We start from the raw sequence: 24,729 nt of genomic DNA on the forward strand, positions 1-24,729 counted from the left end.
AGAAAATAAATAATCGATATTTTACTTTGGGTTTTCAGAACTTGGGCCGAGTCAAATGCCTCTTCAAAGACTGACTGCAGAGGCCCGGGAAGGCACAACGAACGGGGTTCATTCAAGAGCCTTTCCCAGAATTGGATTCGGGAAAAAAATAGCGCCTAAGTGGGTGGGAATGTAGAAAACCCTTGCTCAAAAATGTGCTGTGAAGAAGAGCCATTGCCAATGAAACATCATCTGCTATATATTTTTGTTTACTTTTAAAGACACGCAGCTGTTACTATGAACGAACGCGTTGAGTTTTCTTTGTTGTTATTATTTGTGCTTGTGCGCCACTGCCAATGCAGCAGCAGTCACTGAAATAATTTGTTCAAACCTTGCTTTGCTTTGTTGGCCACATGGTGCCTGTGGCTGGGGCAGGGTACGGAAATTCCAAATGGAAGGCCGGGAGTTCGAATTCTGGTCGGAGGTTGACTCGATCCATCATCACTCCGAAGGTTAATAAACTGAGAACCAATTTGTTGCAAGTCGCCTTTCACTATTTTTTCTTTTACCAGGTAAGGGCCCACCGAGCTGCTACATAGCTTTTTTTCAGAAGCGACCTGGCCACAAATAATCGCTCATATAAGTGGCTTATCGCCGTATGGAAATTTATATCAGCAGCCAAGTACTCTAAACGCGCGATGTTGTTTCTAAAATGTGGAGGGAAAAACCGGAGGACCCACGCCGCCACGGGGGGAGAGAGAGAGACACGCAGACTCCAAGTCACCTCTCATTGTATCACAGTCGCAGTGGTAGCCATGAGAGGAATGCGACATTTCTACCACTAGGTGGGCCGTGATTCGATCTGAGAGTTGATTCATTATTTTTCATCTCGTCCGAACCGTCTGGTGTGTATGGTCGCTTGCTTTTTTTTGTTCCGTCTCATTTTCTCCATCAGCCTGAAGCGGATTCTTCGGGGCAGAATTCGACGCATGCATCGCAAGTTTATCGATACATTTAAAATCAATCAACTGACGAATAATCGCACGCCGAGTTTCTGGGAGTGTAACAAGATGCTTTTGTTTATCAATGAATATCGGTCATTTTAAGCTCGCGACGGATGAATCGAACGTGACCCGCCCGACCTCGTGACATCTCTGAAGCCAAGCTGGAGAGAGCCTGGACAGCACGTGGACGAGTGACCAGCACAGGGCTCGCACGGCAGGGTTACGTTGCCCATTGTTGCACTGCACTACGTCTACGCCCCAACGTCAATGGATCCCCGCCTTCACCAAACCAGCGCACTGAGCAGCGGCAGTAAAGTGCGCGCTCAAACACGACTCGCACGGCATGGGGACTCTCTCTCTCATCCAGCAGCGGATCGACCACGGGGGCTGCTACGTATGACACGTTCCGGCCGCGTCGTGCCGCTTGGCGAACCAGTCCAGAGCGTCGTTTCGCCGAGTCGCACACACCGGTGCCGACGATCTTAACGGGCAGCGGCAAAACCTGGCGTTTCCTGCAATTTGCCCAGCGTCGTGTGATGGGGAGGGGTGGGGGGTGGGGAGGGGGTGGGGAGGGGGTGGGGGCGTGCCAGTGACCCCTCCCTTCACCATTCTTCCCCAGCCCGCCGGCAACTGCATGCGGAGTCGCAATGAGCGATTAGCCTCAAATTACCAGCATGGAACGCGACCACTACAGCTACCTAACAACCGCTGCCACCAGGTGAAAGGGAGGCGAGGCAGACCGGTACGCACACGGCTAAACCACATGACGCATCGTTGTCGTCAATATGTTCACGGAAGGGCGGTCCAACTAATTAGGTAAAGCTCCATCAACATTTCAAAACCACCCCCAAGATTCATCGTCATCATTATCATCAGCCACATTCTCTGCACTGTTTAGGTGAAGGCCTCCCCATAGCCGTCGCCATCATTCATGGCAGTATACGATGAAAATGCTAGAATATGGTGCAGTTAGCGAGCTTGTTAGTAGTTGGGCTGGGGTATGGATGGTTCATTCGTTAGCACTGGAGCTATGCACTTTTAAATCTAGATGGAAAACTCATTTCTTCTGAACTGCTTTTAGTCTTTAGTTTGTTGTCCTTCCCACGCACCTCCAGTTAGCACGGTTGGCTACGTATGGTGCGCAAAAGAAGTTCAGCATACATTTGGTTGGGCTAAGGTCCAGTTAGCTAGCTTGTTAGTATTTAGGCTAGGGTCTGGCTGGCTCGCTTATTAACGTTATGGGCAGGGGGATATGAGATCGTGTTGGTTGGTATGCCCTCTGCTTCAACAATCCACTGCTCTCCCCCATTACCAACGTTTGGCCCTTTTACGCTTTTCACTTCTGGTATTCTCAGCAACCTGCCAACGATCACAAAAACAAGCGCACATTCACACACCAGGGACGACGCCACGCACAGACAAATCCCCGCGATGGGCTTCCACACATCTCTGACTCCATTTGCCATCATCATCGTAGCCACCATCAACTGTGATCCTATCCGCCGCTGGATTATTCTCAACCCAACCCGTCGCCATTCCCCAAAAGTTCAGAATATTCATTCTAAAGGTTTTTGGGTTCGACCGCGTAAACATGTGCCATTAACCCACCACCACCACCAATAATAATAATATTGGGTCGCGACAGCCCAAGTGTCAAAAAATGACTCCACAGTCTCGCGATGCCACAATTCCAACGGGCACCGGGCCCGCGAGCCAATCGCGATCGCTCCTTCTCCCACCGCTCACGTCCTCTCGGTCGCGTTCCCCTTCTTCGTTGGCTGCCGCTCTTCGGCTGTCGTCTGTCTCGCCCACCGGAGGGTGTCCCCGTGCCCTGATCTGCCCACGACTCTAAACGGCTCTCGACAGTCAAACGTCTCCAACTTGCGCAAGTCCTCTGATATCAACTACCTGGCCTGGTGCACAGGAGGTCGTGGGTTCAATCTTGACGCATGCTGTCTAATTTGGAGTTTGCACGTCTCTCTCCCCGTAGTCGCGTAGATTTTTCTCCGGGTCCTCCGGTTTTTCCCTCCACATTTCGAATCAATGTGCGTTTAGAGTATATGGCTGCTATAAAATGTCTACGTGATAAGCCACTTCGTTGGGCCATCATTTGTGGCCAGGTTACTTCTGAAAGAGCTATACAGCTCAGTGGGCCTTACCTGGTAAAATAAAAATAGTTTAGTTTATAGTTTTTATAGATCCGTGTGCTCCCTCTGTCTCTCGGTATAATTGTATACATTGTTGTACGGTATTAAGAATAATAAAGATGATAATAATAATAAAATCTAATAATAGATCCAAGCATAAGGTCACGTGCCCTAACACAAAACAACTTAACAGCGTATGCTACGTTGTATTCTGTGTGTTTCACAATGCAGGGTAACAACGCCCATGTTTTGCTGGCACGGATCATTGGCCGCACAGCAAAACATTTCCCGGCTACAAAATGCAGTGCGTCCAGAGGGGGGGGGCGGGGGGGTGAAGAAAAAATTCATGTAAAAAATAAAAGAAAGGAACAGTAACAACACCAAACACAAAGATCCCCCGTATAGCCTTAAGAGATTGTTGGGGCAAGTGCTGTTGGCGAGCACATGTGAAAGCCAGCACGGTACACGAGGGGCTGGGTGGCCAGCACCACGCCCGACCACCTTTGTCTCCCAGTGGCGATGTTTTATACACAGCCTACGAGAGCCCTTCATCCGTCGGTGGCCGTGAGCGGGAATCGAACTCAGGTCGCCGAGTTCGTAGCAGGGCAGCACGCTCACTGCTACACGACCACTCCCCACAAGAATCGTAACAATAACACACCAACAACAAGGGATAATAATAATAAGTGTGTTCCAGACTTAAGTGGTGCGTGACAAGAAGCAGCACGGGAAGTGTTTAGGAACATGCATTGGGGTTATTTGGCTGCTATAAAGTCCCACATGATGATAAGCTACTTTGTTGAGCCATCTCTTGGGGCCAGGTCGCTTCTGTAAAATAAGGTAATAAAGCTTAGTGGGGGCTTTACCTGGTAAGGTATTTTTTTTTGTTTGTTTCATTAGTTATATATATGATTTGTTTAGCTTTCCTACACTTTGCACTCCTATCGTGTTTTTGTATTGTTTGTTGTTGTAACGTTCTGACCCGCCCCACATCTGCGAAAAGAAATTCATCGCCGATTGGCTTCCTCCAGTATGAATAAATATTGCGACACCGTTTAGAGCTGGGCACGGCGGTTGAACACGGTACGGATGAGACGAGTCGGCCGACGGGAGCGAGCCGTCAACACTGTGTCACGTGACAAAAGCATCCCTTTAGATATCTCGCAGAGAGGGCAACGACCATTCGCGTCAAACAATGGCCCATGGAAGCGGATATCGCAGAGCTGCGTCCGACTTCTCGCCCGCAAGTCCTCGCAGCGGTTACTGGCTAGCAGTCGAACAAAGACGGTCACCGCATCGCGCACTTTCAGACGCGCTCTTGCGGACCGCCTTGAACGCTCTTCCTTCCGATATTAGGAAGCCAATGGGAGCTGTGCATTCTTACGTCTGGATTCAAAACACATTTTTTTTAGAACCTCCTTTTCTATTTAGTTTGTTGTCCTTTCCCCGCACCTCTGATTTAACACAGTTGGCTAGGTACGGTGCAGAAGAAGTTCAACATACATCCACATTTTCCGCGGTGTTTACCACTGTCTGGTGGGGACCGCGCGACGATCGGCCGATGGTGCGATCGAGTGGCGAGCATCGGATTCCGCACGTGTGCGTGACGCTACGCTCTTGTTCGATTGACTCGTGTTGCAGGTCTGTGCAATTGGTAGACACAGACGCGATGGGATAGAAAGTAGATTCTTACATCACACTGCAACCTTGAATCACGATAAAAACCATTGAATCGCAGGGGGAGGACGTGGGGGTTGGATCAAATGCCCCCGCCAGGCCTCTCGCCAGCTCAGATCGGCACTTGGTATCAATCGGGCAGGAGGTAGCGAACACGCGAAGCGAGCGACGTCCACTCACGGGGGGGGGGGGGGGGTTTCTGGTTGGGGGGGGGCCGCAACCGCCGGTAACGTTTCGTTTGCGGGGGCGTCTTAATTGAGCGGCACCCGCGGTGTGGCCGTTGTTCCGTCCCGGTGGGAAACGTTGGCACGCCCGTCCCGCTCGGCTCGCGCTCGCACACCCACACACCCACATTCCTGCCGGCCGACTCGGCGAGCCCTCGCTTTAAACGAAACCCAACGCACGCAGCGAGAGAGAGAGGCCGAGAGGGGGGAGAGAGAGAGAGAAACCCAATGCGCGCAGAGAGAGAGAGGCCGAGAGGGGAGCGAGAGAGAGAAACCCAACGCAGGCAGCGAGAGAGAGAGGCCGAGAGGGGAGAGAGAGAGAGAAACCCAACGCAGGCAGCGAGAGAGAGAGGCCGAGAGGGGAGAGAGAGAGAAACCCAACGCAGGCAGCGAGAGAGGCCGAGAGGGGAGAGAGAGAGAAACCCAACGCAGGCAGCGAGACAGAGAGGCCGAGAGGGGAGAGAGAGAAACCCAATGGACGCAGCGAGAGAGAGAGAGGCCGAGAGGGGGGAGAGAGAGAGAGACCCAATGCAGGCAGGACAGCAGAGGGGAGAGGGGGTGGGGGTGGAAAAAAAACCTCCACTATTTTTGCAGGCAGAGCGTGTTTTTTTCCCTCTCTCTCAAAGCTTTATATTTCTTAATGTGCTTTAAGAACCACGTTCAAGGCCTTCTCCTCCCCGCTGTTAGGCAGCATTCCTTCTGCCCGTTCCCCCCCCACTCCCGGCCCCCACCGCCACCCGACAGGCCCTCCCCTTCCCGCCCTCACGCCACCGACAATACGGCGCGCTAAGATTAAAGAAAGATTAAAAGGGACGTCGCTGGAGGACTGCCAAGCAGACAACACCGAGGGGTTGAGGGTGGAGCCGGAGCAAGCAGCGGCGGCGTGGAGGGGGGGGGGGATAAGGAGGAGGAGAGCGAGAAAAAAAAATCTTTGCCAACAAGCAAAGACAAAACTAACTCCGCGCAGAGCTAAAGGACATGACGGGCAAAGACATCTTCCGACCAAATGGCCTTTTTAGCAAGGCGGGCGAGATGGCGCGAGCGGACTTCAAAGTTTGCCGGCGGGCGGACTGGAAAGACTTTGGCAGAGAATATCAAAAGGGAGCGAAAAACTGAAGCGAGTTTGGCTATTTTAGCTCCAGCCACTCGCGGCATTCCCCAGAGCTCAATGGCCTTGCTCCCAAGGTCCCCCACCCCCCACTGCCACCCCCCGCCCCGGCCCCCCACCGCACACAACCCCCCTTCTTCTTTAGCCTGGAATGCGGGTGAAGAGAGGGACAACGGCGATATGGGAAGCGTCGGTCTGAGGAAAAAGCGCCGCTCGGAACAAAAGTTCTCTCTGTTTGATTGGTCGTTTACTCCAGGAGAAAGGTCACTGAGGTCACCGCTCTCCCAGCTCCCACTTTACTCCCAGTGAATGGAGGAGAGGGAGAGACCTTCCCTCGGCTGCCTACTCGGCCCAGCCTCACCGCCACCGCCCGCTCGCTCACTCGCCCGCTCGCTCACTCGCCTCCCAGGCCCAGTGCACTCAACGCCGTCGCTCTCCCAACCCTCCCCCCCCTCCCCCCACCACCACCCAACACGACCGCCCATGTCTGTCCTGCCACAACCGCACCGGGGTAACTGGGCCAAACAAGGCAAGGATGCCGACAGACTGTGACAATAAGGTGCATTTGCAATTCCTATGACAGGCACCCACGGTGTGGGGGTGGGGGAGTTGGTGCGTGTGGGAGATGTAAAAAAAAGAGCGGAGCAGCTTTCTACCGCGGCCTCCGTAAATCTCCGAGCCCTGCAGCCCCACGAGCTGACGCCGGAGTGGCCTGCCATCGCTTGCGTGCCATTTCCTATTTAGTTTGCCTTTTTACGAAAACGTCCACTGGCTCGCTTGTCCGCGAAAACGCTAAAGCGACGGGACGCCGACCGCGAAGCCTTTCCCCAAAGTGGCTTTGAAATTAATTAAAATAACCAGACTTTTTTACGGCCGGAGGCATCCACCAGAAAATGCTAAAACTGCAACATTTCCCGTGCGCGTAATTTTTTTTTATCTTCGTCGCAAATCATTAGCGAGCGCTGGCCTTGATTCCACGTGTTTGCGAATGTTTATTTCCGTCGAATTTATTGGCGAAAATATGCCGACGTTTAACCCATCACCGTCGGCGTGGCAAATCGCCAAGGCGTTGGGCGAAGCACTGCGGTTGTTTTGCCAAGTTGGGAATGTGGCCCGATGTCTTTTCGTCTGTTAAATTATCTTTACAAAGTAAAAAAAAATGAAAATAAAATGCCACAGTGAAAACAACCTTCAGAGAAGGAACAAGAATAATGACAATAATCATCAGATCCTTTATTTATCCAGGGAAACCACCATTGAGTCTCAAGCCTTCTTTGTGATGTTTGGCCAATTTCATTATTAGTTAGACTTCATGTGTGGCATGAACCACCCGGAGAAAACCCAGCACACCCATACAAGGGGGTGACACTCGGGACTGCCATCTCGAGGCCAATTCGCAGGCCGCACATCTCCAACACCTGGCAAGTCCAGGCGGTCACCCATCGCAGTACTACCCAGGCCACGCTTCGCTTCCATGACGTGACAACATAGGGCAGCAACGCGCGTCCTATATCCGAGGACGATTTTAAAATTCGCGACCCAAAACGAGGGTGTAAACGCTCAACGCTCCTAACAGATGAACTCAAGAAACCATTGCTAAACTACACGAACCTCGCCGCCCAATCGTGAAACGCCAGGCAGCCTCCCATCCATGCATGCACCAGGCTCGACACCTGCTTAGCTTGAGATCCAGCCACTGTGTGGCTACCACCCGAGCACGCACGCACGCACGCGGCATTACGGCTCAGAGCAAAAATGCGAGCGGCTTTTGTGTAATAACAGGGACCGCGGTGGCGCAACGTTCCTCCCCCCCACCCCCCGTCGTGTTTGGGAGCGTGGGGGCCCCCGGTGGGCGTGACGGCCGTCGCCTCCTTCCCCTGCCGGCAGCCAGCCCGGGCGTGGCGACGGCTTCGGCCAGGGCCAGCCACAGTGCAGGTGTTGCACGAGCGCCGGGGTAATTGTGGTGGCGGCGGCGGCGTCATCGCCGCACCTCCCTCCCTCCCACGCCAATCAAAACAAGGATGTTTGCTCAACTGAGAAAGCCGAAACGGACCGCCGCTCGCTCGTCTCCCCGCGTTACAAACGACACGGTAGCCGCGCGCCGTGACGGCGTTGTTTGACGTGACTCCGCCGCTAAAAGCGTCCGGGTACAAGTACATTTTTTCTTTATTTCTTTCTCTCCTCTCTCTACACCTTTTTACTTGAAAAAAGGCAGCGGTCGAGTAGCTATCGCGAATCCGGCCACCCGAGTTCAATAACCCAACCACGGATAACGTCAGTGGCGGGTGCTTATCGGAGCCGGTCTCCGCTCTCCTCCTACCCCCTACCCCGCACCGACCAACCTGTTCACCAAAGCGCACGAATGCGTGTGACAAAGTACGGCGAAAGTAAAACCCCGCGATCGACATGGCATACGGAAGCCTTTCATCCATCGGTGGCCGTGAGCGGGAATCGAACTCGGGTCGCCGGGTTCGTAGCGCACCGAGCTAACCGCTACACTACCGCTCCCCCTCCCTGCCACACTTGCATGCACAGAGAGCGAGAGAGAGAGCCGCACCTCAATCTTGTCGGTCTTGGCATCGCCCCAGTAGATCTTGCCCTCGGAGTAGTCGAGGGCGAGGCCGTTGGGCCAGCCGAGGGAGGTGTTGACCAGCACCGATCGCTCCGTCCCATCCAGGTAAGCCCGCTCGATCTTGGGCATCTCTCCCCAGTCGCTCCAGTACATGTAGCTGCACGGCGGCGCGACGGTGGACACGCGACACACGTGCAAATGAGGAGCAGAACCAAAATGCACAATTGCTCGAGTAACAGATTCGGAGACGGTGTGGGCCTGCAATTGCTTGATTACACCAATTGCTGGCGGAAAAGTGGCTTTAAAGAGAGCCCCTTGGAGAGGGCGTTTGGCCTACTCTTTCATGCTGGCCAGACACCTTTGAAGTGGTGAGAGTTTCACATACTTAATAATACTGACTGTGGTGAACCAATTTATACTGCTGGGTGGACAGAGGCATTGGGAAGGTTGGAGGAGGGTGGGGGGATTTAAGAAACTTACACCGGGTGATTAGCGCGGGTTGGTTACGTACGGTGCGAAAGAAGTTCAACATACATACGTCGTTGCAAGGGCAGCGGCGTCAACGACCGCCTGGCTTCACCCGCACCACTCTCCTCCCGCACCACCCGCCCCCCGCCCGCGATTCGCGTGACCCTCACTCACCCGGCCATGGGGTCAAGGACGATGGCCCTGGGTTCGTCGAGCCCGTCGCTCACGAGCACGCGGCGGCTCGAGCCGTCGAGGCGCGCCACCTCGATGCGATCCGTGCCCGTGTCGGTCCAGTAGAGGTTGCGCGCCACCCAGTCCACGGCGATGCCGTCGGGGTGTTCGATCTCCAGCGAGACGAGCACCTGCGGCCCCGCAAAGAGGTGTAGGGCGAGCGTCAATCGCACCGCACGCGTACCACCAAACGCGGGACGGTTCAATTCCAGTTACAGACTGGCCAAGGCTGCCAGGTAAGAGGGTGGGGGGCCGGGTGGGTAGGCGGGCGGGCGAGCGAAGCGTGCGGGCAAGAGAGCGAGCAGGTGAGGAAGTGGAAAAGGGGGCGATCAAGCTGGTGACGGGACGTGCGGGCGCGTGAGAGAACGAAAGAGCAGGTGGCTGGCAAGCAGGCGGGCGGGCGGGCAGGCAAGTGGGAGAGCGGAAGTGCGGGCTGGCAGGCGAGCGAACGAGCGGGCGAGAGCCAACGGACGAGCACGGGCGCCGTCGCCGCACCTCGCTGGCGGAGCCGTCGAGCCTGGCGCGTCGTATCGTCTGGGCGTTGTCGTCCGTCCAGTACACGTGACCGCCACCTTCGCCGTCAGGGCCGGCGCCAGCGGCGTCGTCGCGCGGGTGGCGGTCGACGACGTGGTGCTCGCCCGGGTGGAAGTCGAGGGCGATGGCGTGGCGCACGCCCTCCAGCGGCAGCATCACCGCCGTGAAGTCCGGCGTGTCCAGCGAGATGGTGCGGAGGTCGGTGCGTCGCGCCAGCAGCAGCAACTCCGCGGGGCCTACGTCACGCACGCAGAGACAAAGATCCCGCGGTGTAGCCTTAACGGAGTGTTGGGGCAAGTGCCGTTCGCGAGCAGCACCTATGAAGGTCCTCGTGGTGTTGTTTACACATCGTAACAGGTATTCATTTTAGGCTGAGTCGACTTAGTGGAAGCCCAGAACCTGTTCATACTCGTCACTGGTGTTGGCCGTCAGCAGGGAATCGAACTCGGGTCGTCAGGTTCGTAGTGTGGGGGGGGGGGGGCTAGCGGGAGGTGGAGGCTTTCTTCCTTGACCGTGACCCTAACAGCAGCAGAGCACCACCACGGTTATTTAGAACATCTAAAAGAACGCGACTCTCAAGGGGTGCGGGGGTGGAGATTGATATTATTTTTCTTCTTACTCCTGCTGCAAGTGTGTATGTGTGTGTATCCGGTGGCTGGGAGAGCCCTGCCAGGACTGCAGGGTGAAGACAATGGAGTCGTTTTTTATTGCTTCCTGGAAAAAAGTGCGCAATGTGTGCTTTTATTACCGTTGGCAATATTGCAGCTATTTTTACAGCGAGTTTCACAAAGTGAAATTGAATCGTGGATATACCCACACGTTTCCGGATGGGGTCATGGTTAAACGGTGGCACCTATTTTAAGCGTCTTCCAGCAATTCTTACATCTGCAGTGGCTCCTCTACCCCCCTCCCACACCCTCTGCCCACTTGACACCTCCTTGTCAAATAATTTCTTTATTTTCATCTGAGTTACGTTACAAACACGGTCACTGCTATCGCGCTTCTGCGGCCGTCTAGAACGCTCTTCCTTCCGATATGAGGAAGTCACTGGAGCTATGCACTTTCAAATAATCTAGATTACAAACTTATTTCTTTGCTATGAAAAATAGGAACAGGTTTTACCCTTTCTGGCAATAAAACAGGAGGTGTTAAGATGTTCAAACACCAAATAGATACCGTTTTTAAGGAATCAGGCCTGCATTAAGCGCACGTACTTGTGGTGAACATGTAAAAAAACATGCACTGATAATAATATCTGCATTGTCTTTGAAGCTGACTGGCCTACACCAGAGACAGCCTTGTTTACGGCCGTGTCACACCAGTGTCAGACCAGAGAACAACCGCAAAAGGCAAACAGTACGAAGACAATGCACGTATCAGAGCATCTATAGCTTGGGGTGAGCAGCCATATCAGAGACCTCATTTCTTTAGAACTGCTTATAGCATTTAGTTTATTGTCCTTCCCCTGCATCTCCGATTAGCACGGTTGGCTTTGTACGGTGCGAAATAATTTCAACATACATATATATTAACATGAGGTCACGGGACGTGGTTTCTTATAGAAAACTCTAAAAATAGTTGCATAGCATCACCCCATGTTAAAGCACAGCCTCTGATAGGGGACATCAAAATGGAACTTTTTAAAACCTTTCAATTGCCTCTTATCCAGAATAAGTGCACCAGCCTCACATGCCCTACTACAAGAGGCATTTGTTATATGGCAGACAAACACTTGAGTTCACTTCTCCAAGCTGGAATATGTCGAATGAAGACAAAAATGTGCGTGTGATATGGGGACTGTGCTGAGACCATCCCACCTGCTAAACTGTAAAATTAAATACGGTTGAAAGTATGGTCACATTGCAAACTTTATTTTTTGTTTCGTCTTCAGAATCTGGCAAATTTTGATTTCGCTACACCCAGGAACCCAGTTTAACCACGTGCCGCGGCTAAAACCCAGACTGGAACACAGAATGTTGGATGTTGTATGTAGGTTGAACTTCTTTTGCACCGGACGGAGCCAACCGTGCCAATCGGAGGTGTGGAGCCGGCATCACTGAGCCTATCAGCGGCGCCGTCGCAATATTATCCTGCAACGCCACGCGGTCCCATATAAGATTGCTACGGTGGCTAGGAGATGTTAACTGAATTTCCTCGTATACAGGAGGTCGTGGGTTCGATCCCAACCCCGACGCCTGTTGTATATTTGGAGTTTGCGTGTCTCTCACTCTCTCATCCCCGTGGTCACGTGGATTTTTCTCCGGGTCCTCCGTTTTCCCCTCCACATTTAGAAACATGCGTTTTGAATATTTGGCTGCTATAAATTTCCACGTGATCAGCCGCTTCTTTAACCTATCATTTGTGGCCAGGTTACTTCTGAAAAAAAGCTATTTGGTAAAATATAACATTGATAATATAGCTCATATAATTCCTCCAATATAAATAAATATTCTGATTCTGCTGTGAAATTTAAAAAGTGTCCAATTTCCCCCAAAATCGGAACACTCCCGCCCCCCTTGCCCCCTTCCCCCGGAAAGGGTAGCAGGTCACAGGATCGCAGGTCACAGGGTCGCAGGTCACAGGGTCAGAGGTTCACAGGGTCGCACCGTTGCGGCAGGTCTTGTTGTTGTCCAGGAGCCGCACGCCGGTGGGACAGGCGCACGAGAAGAAGGGCTTGTTCGGCGACAGCAGGCAGAGGTGCGAGCAGCCTCCGTTGTCGCGATCGCAGGGGCTCGATCCTGGGGATGGAATGAACGCACACACGGACGCACGCACGCACGGAGCAGAATGGAGAAACACAAAACACGCATGGTTGAGCACGCACGCAAGGAAACACACAGGACATGGAGGGGTGGGGGAAAAGAAATAATAGCCTTCGAGTTTTATATTCGCTGTATGTGTGCGCGTGTGTATGGGGATTGGCAGCGTAGCGGACAGCGCGCTGCGCTACGAACCTGGCGACCCGGTTCGATTCCCGCTGACGGCCAACACCGGTGACGATTATCTGAACCGGTCCTGGGCCTACCCTAGGTAGACTCGGCCTCAAATGAGTACTTGGTGCGATGTGTAAACATCGCCACTGGGGAGACAAAGGCGGTCAGGCGTGGTGTTGGACACCCACCCCCTCTCGTGTACCGTTTCGCCTTTATTAGGTGCTCGCTAACAGCACTTGCCCCTACAGCATTTTAAGGCTATACGGGGGATCTTTGTCAGTATATATAAAATGTTTTTTTTCACTAGAGCTAGAGGCAAATGAGCAAGCAAGCGAGACCCTTCCCCCCACGGCCTAATCAGAGCTTGGCGGAGGCTCGGAGGGATGGAGGCGAGCGCGGTGGTGGAGGCGGCCGCCACGCTTTACGCTCCCGCCAAGCGAGCCGGGAGGGCCCACGGGCCGACAAACACAAGGGGGACGGGGACGGGGAAGGGGGGGGAGCTGGACTCGCTCCAAGCTGCGCTACCGCCGCTGCCGAGCGCAGACGTGACACGCAACGAAACGCCAGCCTCGTGACCCTTCTCCACCCCCCCCCCTCCTTGCCCCCTGCCGCGCCCCCCTCGAGGGGTAGGAGGAGGAGCGGTGTAGACACAGAGAGAGAGAGCGCGCGCAGAGCGTGCGAGCGATCTTGGCCGGAAAACTAAAACGCACGCTCCGCCAGGCTGCGCACGTGCGCGAGCGGACACGCGCGCGCCGCGCCGTGCCGCTTGGCTCCGAGACGAGCGGACGGGTCTTGCCAAAGCTGCGCGTTTCCGAAGCGGTGGAATGCGAGAGACGCGCGTGGATTTTTCCGCGCGAGGGCATCCGTAGATTTTTTTTAAGCGCGACGCGTGCAACGAACTTTCGAAGGTCCCCCCATTTTCGGTCGCGGCGGGTCCTCCGCAACAGGGGAGCCCGCCGTTTTCCTTCGCCGCGATTCCCACTTCGCCGGCCTAATGATGCGTGCGAGCTATGGCGGAGAGGACAGGGCGCCGGCCGGGCGTCGCGGCATGCATGCGTGTGTGCACGTTCTGGGGATAATGGTGAGAAAGCCAAGGTTCGGTGGTGCGCGATAATGCAAGCCTGGAGGAAAGTGGCAGAAAATTACATCACAACATTTACAGAGCTAATCAGATCCGCAAACAACAAAAACAAAGTTAGGATAACAATCCCACGTCAGCAACAGTCAGGCTGAGGATTGTGGGTGTTTTTTTATCGCTGTGTAAGAAGAATTGAGGTGGGGATGGGTGCGGGAAAAGTGGTGAAAAAAAACACAGACAGGCAAGTTAATATTTCACAATTTGCTTTCCTTGCTACGAGATAGGGATCGCCAATGGAACCGATGATGCTGACGTTAAACTTTGGGTCTGTGCGAGGGTAAAGAAAAAACACATGGGCGGTGGAAGGTTAAAGGCCAAAGTACACCATGGTGCACCTGTGCAGTGTGCGGCTCAGGGCAAGCTCGTTACACGATGAACTCTGCAACCCCCCCAACCCAGTGTTTGATTCCCGCCAACAGATAACATCAGTTTGCCAGAGATATGCGAACCGGTCAAGAACGCAGCTTGATGACCCCCCACTCTGACCAGCGTGGCGGTAATGTTTGGTTAACAAAAAATAAAACCACTCCACGACTGGACACAAGGACAGGCATTCCATCCGTCAAACTGACAACGGGATCGAAAGTTATTCATTATTATGTAGACAAGATCAAGGCCAATGATAGCAACATGACGAAAAAGAGCATTTATTTTAAATCTCAATTTAGTTGTTCAGAAAAAGGTTGTTAACTTTACGACCAAGCTTAGGAGAACGATCACTGTTGAGGTTATGACAAGATTAGTTTTATGGTGGCGGTCAGGGGCACAGTGAAAAATCACTCGCGTCACTTCGTGTGTGTGCGTGCGCGCGCGTTTAATTCTATCGGCCAGCCTTGAGTGTAAGGGTTAACCAGCAAACGTTATCGCTGAGGTTAGCCACGGGCAGGGAATTGAACAGATTCCAGGTTCATGGTGCAGTGCAATGCTCACCCCTCTATGCCAACGCTTCATCCTACAATAATAGCTCAAAAGGCTGCAGTGCAAGTCGTCTGTGGCGTCATTGTGAATAAAAAAATTACGGGAGAGTAACGGGGCAACGGTGACGGTATATTCCCAAAAGAAAAACCACGCTGTGAGCCAAACGAGGAAGAAATGTCGGGCATATGCGTGGATTTCTGTACCACTTTTGAACAAGCGTTTATATTCTCGGAAGCAAATAATTAGCGGTGTGCCCGCAAGATGCAGTGAGACAATGGGGCTCAGATAGCGGCTCTGCCAGGGAGGGCACAAGCACGTCAACCAGCAAGGAGGGGATGGGACGTATGGAGCTTGAGCCATGGACCAGCTCCTCCCTTGGCCAGAGGAGCCAAGGGGCAGCTCTTCCCACATGCCCCCCGTGCACTGCCCCCCGTTCCTGACCTCTCCCCACAATCACTCGCCTACTCCTGTCTTTTCCACCTCATTCCGTGTCCTCCTCTTTCCCGTCTTCTGGCGCTCCCTGGAGCACAGCTGGGTTTCACTGCGATCGCTCGCGAACTCGCCCGTCGCTTGAAAGTCGCGTACCCCGCACCTCCCCCAACCCCCCCCGACCCCCCCCGGGGCCGTTGCAGAGCACAGCACAAAGGCCCACACCGCCAAGCGACCAGCAAAACATTTCCCCATCAAGTGTCGTTACAGATAAGAGTGTTACACATTTAATAAGTGCATGGGATGGATAGATAAATAGAAAAAGACTACGGAGGAGAATTCCCAAGTGGAGCAGTGAGGAGGGGAGGAATCGGGAAGGCAAGAGCTGTGTCCTGCAGTGTGGTCGATGAGACAAGTAGACCGTGTCCTCAACACGCGTGGACAAACCAACGAGTGACATTCACTCTGATCAGTCAGCATGGTGGTGGTAGTAGTGGCAGCAGCAGCGATAGTTGGGTGACAGGCAGGCGACTGACCGCCAGTGAACGAGTGACCGGAGCGAATCGGCGAGTGCCGGATGACCAAGTCGACCCGGCCGCTTTCATTGGAACTGCGCCGAGCGACACGAGCGTGCCGTGTCCATCGGAACCACGGTAGCGAGATGTTAACTACCTCGCCTGGTATACAGGAGGTCATTGTTCGATCCCAACCCTGACGATGCCTGTCTATTTGGAGTTTGCATGTTCGCCCTGTGGTCACGTGGATTTTTCTCCAGCTCCTCCGGTTTTTCTCTCTAAATTTTAGAAATATACGTTTAGAGAATTTGGTTGCTAGAAATGTCCAAACGATGAGCAGAATCGGAATATTTAGTTACACTGGAGGAATCCGATGAGCTATGAGGCTCTTTTTTACAGATGTCCAGTAGTTTCATAGATGTCCAAGCCACTTCGTTGAGCTATCATTTGTGATGGCCAGGTAACTTCAGAAAAAGCACCATAAATATAGCTCAGTGGACCTTACTTGGTAAGATAACAAATTTAGTTTACAATCGTTTTTAGTAAAAAAAAAAGTATTGTTTGCAAGCACCACCGACCTGCGGGCTGGCGCTGTGCGCTGTAGATGTGAATGTCCATGGGCGAGTAGATGTTGGAGAGGATCTCCTGGCGGCGCTCGCCCGTCTCCTTGTGGCACGCCTGGATGGAGCGCGTCTGCCAGTCGGTCCAGTAGAGCGTGTCGCCAAACACCGTGAGCGCAAACGGGTGCGGTAGGTTCCCCGCGATCACGTCTTGCCTGCGCGCCGCAGACACGCCGGGCGGAGGGGAACGGGGGGTGGTGGGGCAGAAGATGAAGCCTCAAAGTGTGTCCGGCAACTTCTCACAGCTTACCCCCCCCACCTCCCGTCTTAGGTTATGCCAGCGGCTCTGAGAAAATGGTTTGAAATTCTACGTTAGCGGGGCAGGGGGTGGAGGGGCGCAGTCAGTCATGTAGCGCAAGCCTCTAAATTGTTAAAAAAAGGTGGGAAGCCAAGTAGAGGGTTGTAAGATGCAAACTTAACTTAAATAATGCTCTGTATGTATATAGCATTGGTGTGTGGCCACTTGTGATGGTGGGGGGTGGGGGGGAACTGAAGGAATCCGGAGAAAACCCACCACACACACAAGAGGGGGCGAGACATTTGATTGATAATTGCTGTGCTGCCATCTCTTGCCCACATCACAGCACATTTCATCCAAGTTGACGCGAATTTCACGTTGAGTGGCCAAAGTCCAACAGAGGGCTCGCAAAACAAGCCGATTTTCTTCATCACGGCAGACAAGCAATATTTATTTGTCTACCCCACCTCGTTTTCCAGCGGTTAATCGAACAATTCACTGTTTGGCCACATTAAGAAATTGGAACCACTCAAGCTTTGCCAGGTGCTTTCCAACGAGTGAGCGATCTTGTCCCCGGGGCTCACCGACGACACAAAAAAGATGCCGGCAACGTGAGAAACAGCAGCAAATGTCTTTATCAGGTCTCGGATTGATGTTGACCGAGAACTCAAGAAAACTGGGTGGCCTGCTGACGTGTAATGCGGCGAGCGGTTTCTGCAAGTGGTGGGACGGGGTGGCGGGCGGGGGGGGTAAAATAAAATAACAAACCGAGCCTTCAGGTCCACACGAGAAAAGCGCAGCCGTCGCTTTGCACAGATCCAAACAAACACACGTAAAGGAAACCACTCGGCCAATTTCATCGGCGCGCCACTACGCACACAGTCTGACCGCTGCCGCTGCTTGGCGTCGGCGGCAGTTACAGAAAAACACGAGTGCACGCGCGAGCACGACAAGAGCAAACGGATCGGGGACCAGGCTTCACTTGTACAATTGCCCACAACATAATGTGGATTTGTAAAGCCTCTCACCCCGCTTGTGAAAATAATGCACACTGGAAGAAAAAAAAATAAAACAAATCAATCGCGCGTTACGAGATCGTTGCCAACAGCCGAGACAGAAAGGGGTGCGTGCCGAAGAAGACTCGAGTCCTGTGAATGTGCGAATAATGACTTGCGAGTACACAGGCATGGCCATTCACAGAGGAGAAGGGGGAAATATTTGTGGCTGCACTCGGAGACTCTCACAACTTGGCGCAAAAGTTGCGGGTTTTTTTCTTCTCAATGTGCAAGAGGGTTTTTGTTTTTCTTCTTCTATCAACCGGCCTGTAACCGTTCACCACCAACCCCCCCCCCACCCACCGAGTCATTCGGTGAATTGCCACAATTCGGGGGTCGCGATTTCGTAGCGGTTGTACGTGCTGCGGTCACGTCCGCAGATGTGAACGTGGCAGTTCTTGCAATCAGCGCGTGCGGTCGTGCGTGCGTGCGGTCGGATACCGCAGGTGGGTGCGTGGTAGCACTGACCGGAAGGAGCCGTCCAGGTTGCACCGGTGGATGTAGTTGAGCTTGGCGTCGGCCCAGTAGAGCTTGCCACCGTCGTAGTCGAGCGTGAGGCCATTGGGCCAGTAGATGTTGTCGATGATGAGCACGGAGCGCGACGTGCCGTCCATGCCCGCCCTCTCGATCTTCGGCACCTCGCCCCAGTCCGTCCAGTACATGAATCTGCATGGGCCAACGGCGGAGAGATACCGCCCGTTTAGATTTAACTCCGAAGAGATTGCAAGGGACGATGCCGTTTGATTCATAATTGATCCGTGCGTTAACCATCGAGGCTCATGCATGTCCACCGCACGACATGGCCAAATCAATGAAACTGTAACGCGTACAAACGTTGAACAATGCACCGATTGTTATCGCTAAAGCACACCGGTATGCGCAAGTGTGAGCCTCAGCATCTTCAAGACAGAACCTGGGACACGTCTTGCGTTCTCTCCTGAAGACGCTTGGCGCAGTTGCAAGCGAAACATCGTGTAGCCGTGCGTGAGAATTGTGAGACACGGCGAGGCTTTGCAGGATTAGTTCTTAAAATTGTTATCATTTAAATTATCTAGATTGAAAACTCATTTATAATTGCTTTTTCCGTTTAGTTTGTTGTCCTTCCCCTGCACCTCCGATGAGCACGATTGGCTACGTACGGTGCGAAAGAAGTTCCAACATACACACATCATGCTGTTCCTTACCTAGCGCTGCTCTCCGAGACAAATTACAATCGTCACGTGCTTTCTTTTTTTACTACGCAATTCATTGGAGTAACTTGATAACGGGCGTTACACGTGACGGGCGATGGAAATCAGGCGAGAGTTCATAGCGCGGGTACACTAACCGCCCCCTCTACTTTCTGGCACTCACGGAGTGCAAATTGTTTTTTTAAGAAAGGGCTCTGAGGTGCGTTTGTATTTGCTAATTTCCGCTCGCACAGAGGCTCCCCAGATGCTCCACAGCTCCCGTGTTGGACATTTTTAGATTTTGAAAGCCAACCGCTAAACCCTTGAATACGGTGTTCCGTCTGTTTCCGTTGTTTGACAATACTGATAATGACACAGGGAATCTGCAGGAGGGAGACTGTTTGGGGAGGACTTCATCCAGCAGTGCTTAGATCATGGCGAAAGATAATGACAAGCTGGAAGGCTTGGTCATTTCCCTAACAGAGTGTTCTACATGTGTGACAATTATATAATCCGGTCCCTCCACAAGGTCAACTCGGCCTCAAATGACTACCTAGTGTGGAGTATAAAACAGCAGCACTGGGGAGACGAAGGCGGCCGGGCGTGGAGCCGGCCACCCACCCCCTCGTGTGCAATGCCGATCTCCATAGGTGCTCGCTAATGGCACTTGCTCCAAAAGTATATTATAGCTATATGAGGGGTGTTTGTGTCTCTGGGGTGGGGGTGTAAACTGGAGTAACGGGAGAAAACCCACACACACGCTTGCGTAAGCTTGCGTAAGCGTGTGTGCGAGACGTGTGTAAAACACGCTTGTTAAAACTCGTACAGATATTCTGGCAGCCTACTTGCTGTACCATCTTTTGCAAACAGGACAAAATCTGTGATCCACGCAGGCAGCTTCGAAGGCGCTGGATTACAGGAGTGCACCACCACACCCACACATGCCTGTGTGTGTGTGCGCGCGTCTTTGTGTGTGTGCCTCTTTGTGTGTGTGTGGGTAAACGGGAATCTTTGTCCTTTGTATGTGTGCGTGTGTACGTGGGGAGGGGGGCCGACGCACTGGTTCGCACAAACTTCTGCAATCCTCAGCAACCTGCGGTCGATTCCCAGCCATGGATAACATCGGTGGCGAGTGATACCTAAACTGGGCCTGGCCCTCTCCTAGGCTCAGCCTTACAATGAGTACAGGGTACATTGCATAAACCAAATTACCCCGAGTAAAACCATGGGTATAATGAAACACAGTCTAGGTCTCGATTTAAAGCTTTCGTGACTGCAGGGATTCATCTTCTTGGTTCTTTCGGTAAAGTCACGTAGAAGGGAAGTAATAAAATAATAAAAATAAAACATAATAAAACAATTCTCACGACGTTTCGGCCACAACAGACAGACTCTGTCGCCTCGACGGACCTGGTTTTCACCTGAGGACGGCTGCTTGCGTTGTGGCCGAAACGTCGTGAGAATTGTTTTATTATGTTTTATTTTTATTATTTTATTACTTCCCTTCTACGTGACTTTACCGAAAGAACCAAGAAGACAGTCTAGGTCCACAACAGACCGGATCACCACGCCACTTGCTGTCCTGCCATCTCCTGGCCCACTTAACTAGAACCATGCCCGGCTGCCTTCGTCTCTCCAGTGCTCATGTTTACACAGAAGGAATGGGAGTTCTGAAAATCTGTGCGATCCACCAACTCGGGACCTACAAGGTGTGGTTTTCCAAAAATAAAGACAAAGGGTCACAGCTGCCCTCCTCCGATGCACCGTGTGTTGATCGGCATGTCCGGCGTTTCGATACCACGTGCTTAGGGAGGCTTGTTCAGGAACTGAATGCACTCCATCTCATTTGTTCATCTGCATCGCGCTTCCCTCGCGGAAGCGATTGAGCTCCCGAAAAAAATCTCCCAGCGGGGCGTGGGGACAAAACGTACACGCTTAATCTATTTTTTTACTATTTTTATGTGAACAGGTAAGGCCCACTGAGCTATATAGCTCTTTTTTCAGAAGCGACCTGACCACAAATGATAGCTCAACAAAGTGGCTTATCGCGTGGAAATGTATTGTCTCCAAATACTCTTAAAAAGCGCGTCGATTCTAAATGTGACGGGAAAAAACTGAGGACCCGGATAAAAATCCACAAGACAGGAAGAGAGACACGCAAACTTCAAATATACAGGTGTCAGGGTTGGGATCGAACCCACGACCTCCTGTATACCAGGCGAGGGATGCAACATCTCGCCACCGCGGCGCCCCGCTTCGTACCAAGAGATGTGCGGTAACAACTCCGACAGAACGCACGCATCGTCGGAGAGCCAAGCAGCACGACCCATCGTCGGTATTGTTTCCCACACGAGCGCGAGGCACGCAGGGCAAACCTCGGCCCGGACGACCGTTGTCGATATTCCGTCGCGTCTCGCATCGTGCCCAGCAGGCCAAGCGAGCGCCGACGACGTTTACAGTCGCAGAACATTTCTGAGCAAATATGCGGTCGAGCTTAATGTGGTGGAACATTTTCTGCCCTGCTTTGCGAGTTAAGTCGCAAGGACTTGCCCCCCCCCCCCCCCCCCGAGCAGGAAAACTATATTTCATCCACCCAGGATATCTGCATTTAAACCGCAATAAATCATGGACGTGGGGTTTATTTTTAAACGGGGGTTCAGTGGAGTCAAGGGGGGCGGTGGTAAATGAAGAAAAATGTTAACCCCGACCAAAAAAAATATAAACTCAGACTTTCAAAAAACACAAGGCAACCGCCACCGCCTAATGACAAGTTAGGGCAATTATCTAATGGGGAAAGTAAGATGCAAACGTTCCATACGCTTAGGGTCACACATCACATCTGCTTTGACAGTATAATTTGTTCTGGCCAAAACCAGACCCATTTCAATTTCCACTGGCTGGAGCTGCCACCCCCCTCCGCCTTCACCCGCACTCCGGCCTCACCCCCCCCACCCTTTACCCCTCCATACCCACGCCAGCGGCCAGCCCCGACAGTAACCCCCATCCCAACCGCATGCACCAGCGAGCACCCATTCAAACTCACTCGGGCAATACGCAAGGCTCAATGGCTAAAAGGAGGCGGTGGTGGCGGCGGCGAGGGGGGTGGGGGAGAGAGCCGAGCGAAGGAGGAGGGATAACAAAAAAAAGTTGCTTTCTTTGTGCTGCACGACTGCGGCAGCGTGGGGGTTGGGAAGGAGAGCGAGGAGGAGAGGGGGGGAGGAGAGGGGGGGAGGAGGAGAGAGCGTCACTAGACCACAGCTACAGAAGGCATACTTCACTTTCCCACTCCTCCTTCGCCTGTCCGTCATGTAACAGCCAACGCTACCCCCCACCCGCAACCACCGCCACCAACACAACCACCATCACCACCACAACCACCGCCAAAGATCCCCCGTATAGCCTGCAACAGACTGCTGGGGCAAGTTCTGTTAGCAAGCACCTATGAAAGCCGACACGGCACAAGAGGGGGTGGGTGGGCAGCTCCACGCCCGACCGCCTTTGTCTCCCCAGTGGCGATGTTTACACACCACACCAAGTACTCAGTTGAGGCCGAGTCGACCTAGGGGACGCCCAAAACCGTTTAAGATAATCGTCACTGGTGTTGGCCGTGATTGGGAATCGAACCCGGGTCGCCAGGTTCGTAGTGCAAGTGCTCTAACCGCTACACTAGCACCACCGCAGCCACCATCTCCACTACCAGTGCAATCACAGCAACCACCACACAGCAAAACACCAACTAAGATTTATTCATTAGTGACAGTCCCGCATGCTGCCTGCACCCCCACCACCACCACCGCCAAAGCTTTTGTTGTCACAAGGGCTTAAGTAAAAAAAACACATGGTCACACACACGCATGTGCCGCATGGAATACATGAAACTAAAAACGTGCGCTTTTATGTCGACCTTAGAGTTGCGCGCTCGTGCGTGTTTGCTGGGGCCGTTTCTGTACCCTATTGTGACGCATAGACGGCGCTTTGTCTCTCTTTTTCGGGCCAAGTCTCCGTTGCGAAAGGAGTTGGGGGGGGGGGGTGTAGCCAGCAACTGTGCCTTCGAGTGTTATCGCTAGAGAGTTTAAAGTTCCCACCGAGGATCGTTTAAAACTTTATCAATGTTTATCACGAGCGCGGCGCTGCGAGCGGAACGATACCACGTCGGGTAAGGTCAGGTGAGGCTCCGCTCGCACTCTCTTCACAGGCATGACATTCTCTTTCCTCGCGAGGTCTGAGTTCAAGACTGACCGGCGACGTCTTACAAGCGTGGGGGAAATGGCCAAAACGTGACGGACTTGCTTTCGAGGTGGCCAGGGGGATGGTCGTACAGCAAGTAAAGGCTGCTGATGAGACTGTCTGTAGAGTGGAACTTCTGTAGGAGTGAGTGCTATTACCCCTCGAATGCGTTGATGGTTTCCCTCACCCCCACGTGTAGCCAAACACTGATGAATGGAGATGACCAAAGATGCCAAAACAAGACCGTGAAAAGAGTTGAAGCCGGGCGAGGATGTCTGCAATAAACATATGATACACCTATTATCGTTGTTGTGTTGTGGGCAATTCATTTATTTATTTACTGTGCGCTTCCTGAATGCTGTGGCATCCTCCGACCGTCACAAAGCTTGGTGAGTGGACAGTGTTCAACAATGTGCATCATCATCGTCGCCGTCGTCACCGTTACCATCGTCACAGTCGTCACAGTCGTCACCGCCATCATCGTCGTCATCATTGCTGAAGTCGGTCTTGCACCACAGCTACAACTCGGGCTGTCGCCCGTGCCCCGCGCGTTATCAGCGTACGCCAAGAATGAAAATCATCGGAATCGTTATTTAGACCGGATTCCTGGCCAGCGTGGTGAAGTATAGTCCAATAAACCCCCATTGACCGACGAGGCGTGGGGAGGCTTTTAGTCAAGAAGCCGATGTAAACAAAAAAATAGTCTCACGTGTTGCGCTAGAGGCCACTACGTTCATCACTCGGCAGGAGGGGAAGCGATCTAAGGCACTATAATCGAACGACATCTTCCGGAGCCATCGCGCTCCGTGACGGATGGGGAACTGTTCCGAAACTGAAATTTCAGAGGCCACCGCCGTCTGGATTCACAGCTCCATGTCGGTGCGGGGAACAGCTCCACGCCGGGTTTTCGGCCACATTCCTCGGGCATCTGCTTCTGTGCGAGCAGCAGATGCTTCTATAGGGGAGGGAAAGCGTGGCGTGGTGCAGTGACGTCAACCCCCCATTATCTCACCCACCAATCCGGGAGGGGGGATGTGGGAAGAAAAACCACAACAACAACCACAACCACGGGAATATGAAAGTGCACGCTGTACATTTGTACGTCAAGTTGCTGCGCGCGCTAATTGCAAGCGAAGCCACGTGCAGGCCTTTCATGCATCGTCGTCATTCATCAGCCGCGATCAATCCACTGCGCTGCCTGGGCCGTGGCGGCCATTTGACCATACTTCACCACGCTGGTCAGCGGCGGGTTGACAAAAGACGCGGGGGGGAGGGGGGATGAAGAACCACGGACGCGGCAAAATAAAAGTGGAGCACAAAAAATGGAATTTTTGCAGCACAGCCCTCTGCTGCCTCGCCCAGCAGCGGCCTATCGCAACCTGTTGTGCATAGTGGTCACCCGCCCCTACAAGCGCTTTGGAGGGTCAAAACCTGCTTAGAATTCGAGACCCGAAGAGATCTGGGGGCACTGTGGGCGATTTTGGTCACACAGCCATCTAAACGTACCATAAGCAGGGGAACATTCACATTCGCACTTACAAGA

At 53.0% G+C, this 24,729-nt stretch overlaps 1 protein-coding gene across 1 annotated transcript in view; it reads right to left on the minus strand.

Moving 5' to 3' along the window:
* The window catches only part of LOC133350174 (low-density lipoprotein receptor-related protein 6-like), a 68,635-nt gene that overhangs the window by 23,070 nt on the left and 20,836 nt on the right, over positions 1-24,729 (minus strand). Inside the window, exons 3-8 of the mRNA XM_061564234.1 lie at positions 18,259-18,456; positions 16,456-16,652; positions 12,551-12,682; positions 9,906-10,180; positions 9,354-9,541; positions 8,697-8,868 (exon numbers count right to left, since the gene is read on the minus strand). Coding sequence (XP_061420218.1) covers positions 8,697-8,868; positions 9,354-9,541; positions 9,906-10,180; positions 12,551-12,682; positions 16,456-16,652; positions 18,259-18,456 — 1,162 coding nt within the window. The remainder of the gene's footprint in view (positions 1-8,696; positions 8,869-9,353; positions 9,542-9,905; positions 10,181-12,550; positions 12,683-16,455; positions 16,653-18,258; positions 18,457-24,729) is intronic.

This window comes from Lethenteron reissneri, chromosome 33 (genome assembly GCF_015708825.2).
Source record: "Lethenteron reissneri isolate LAM-NWPU_2019-01 chromosome 33, ASM1570882v1, whole genome shotgun sequence".
NCBI lineage: Eukaryota > Metazoa > Chordata > Hyperoartia > Petromyzontiformes > Petromyzontidae > Lethenteron > Lethenteron reissneri.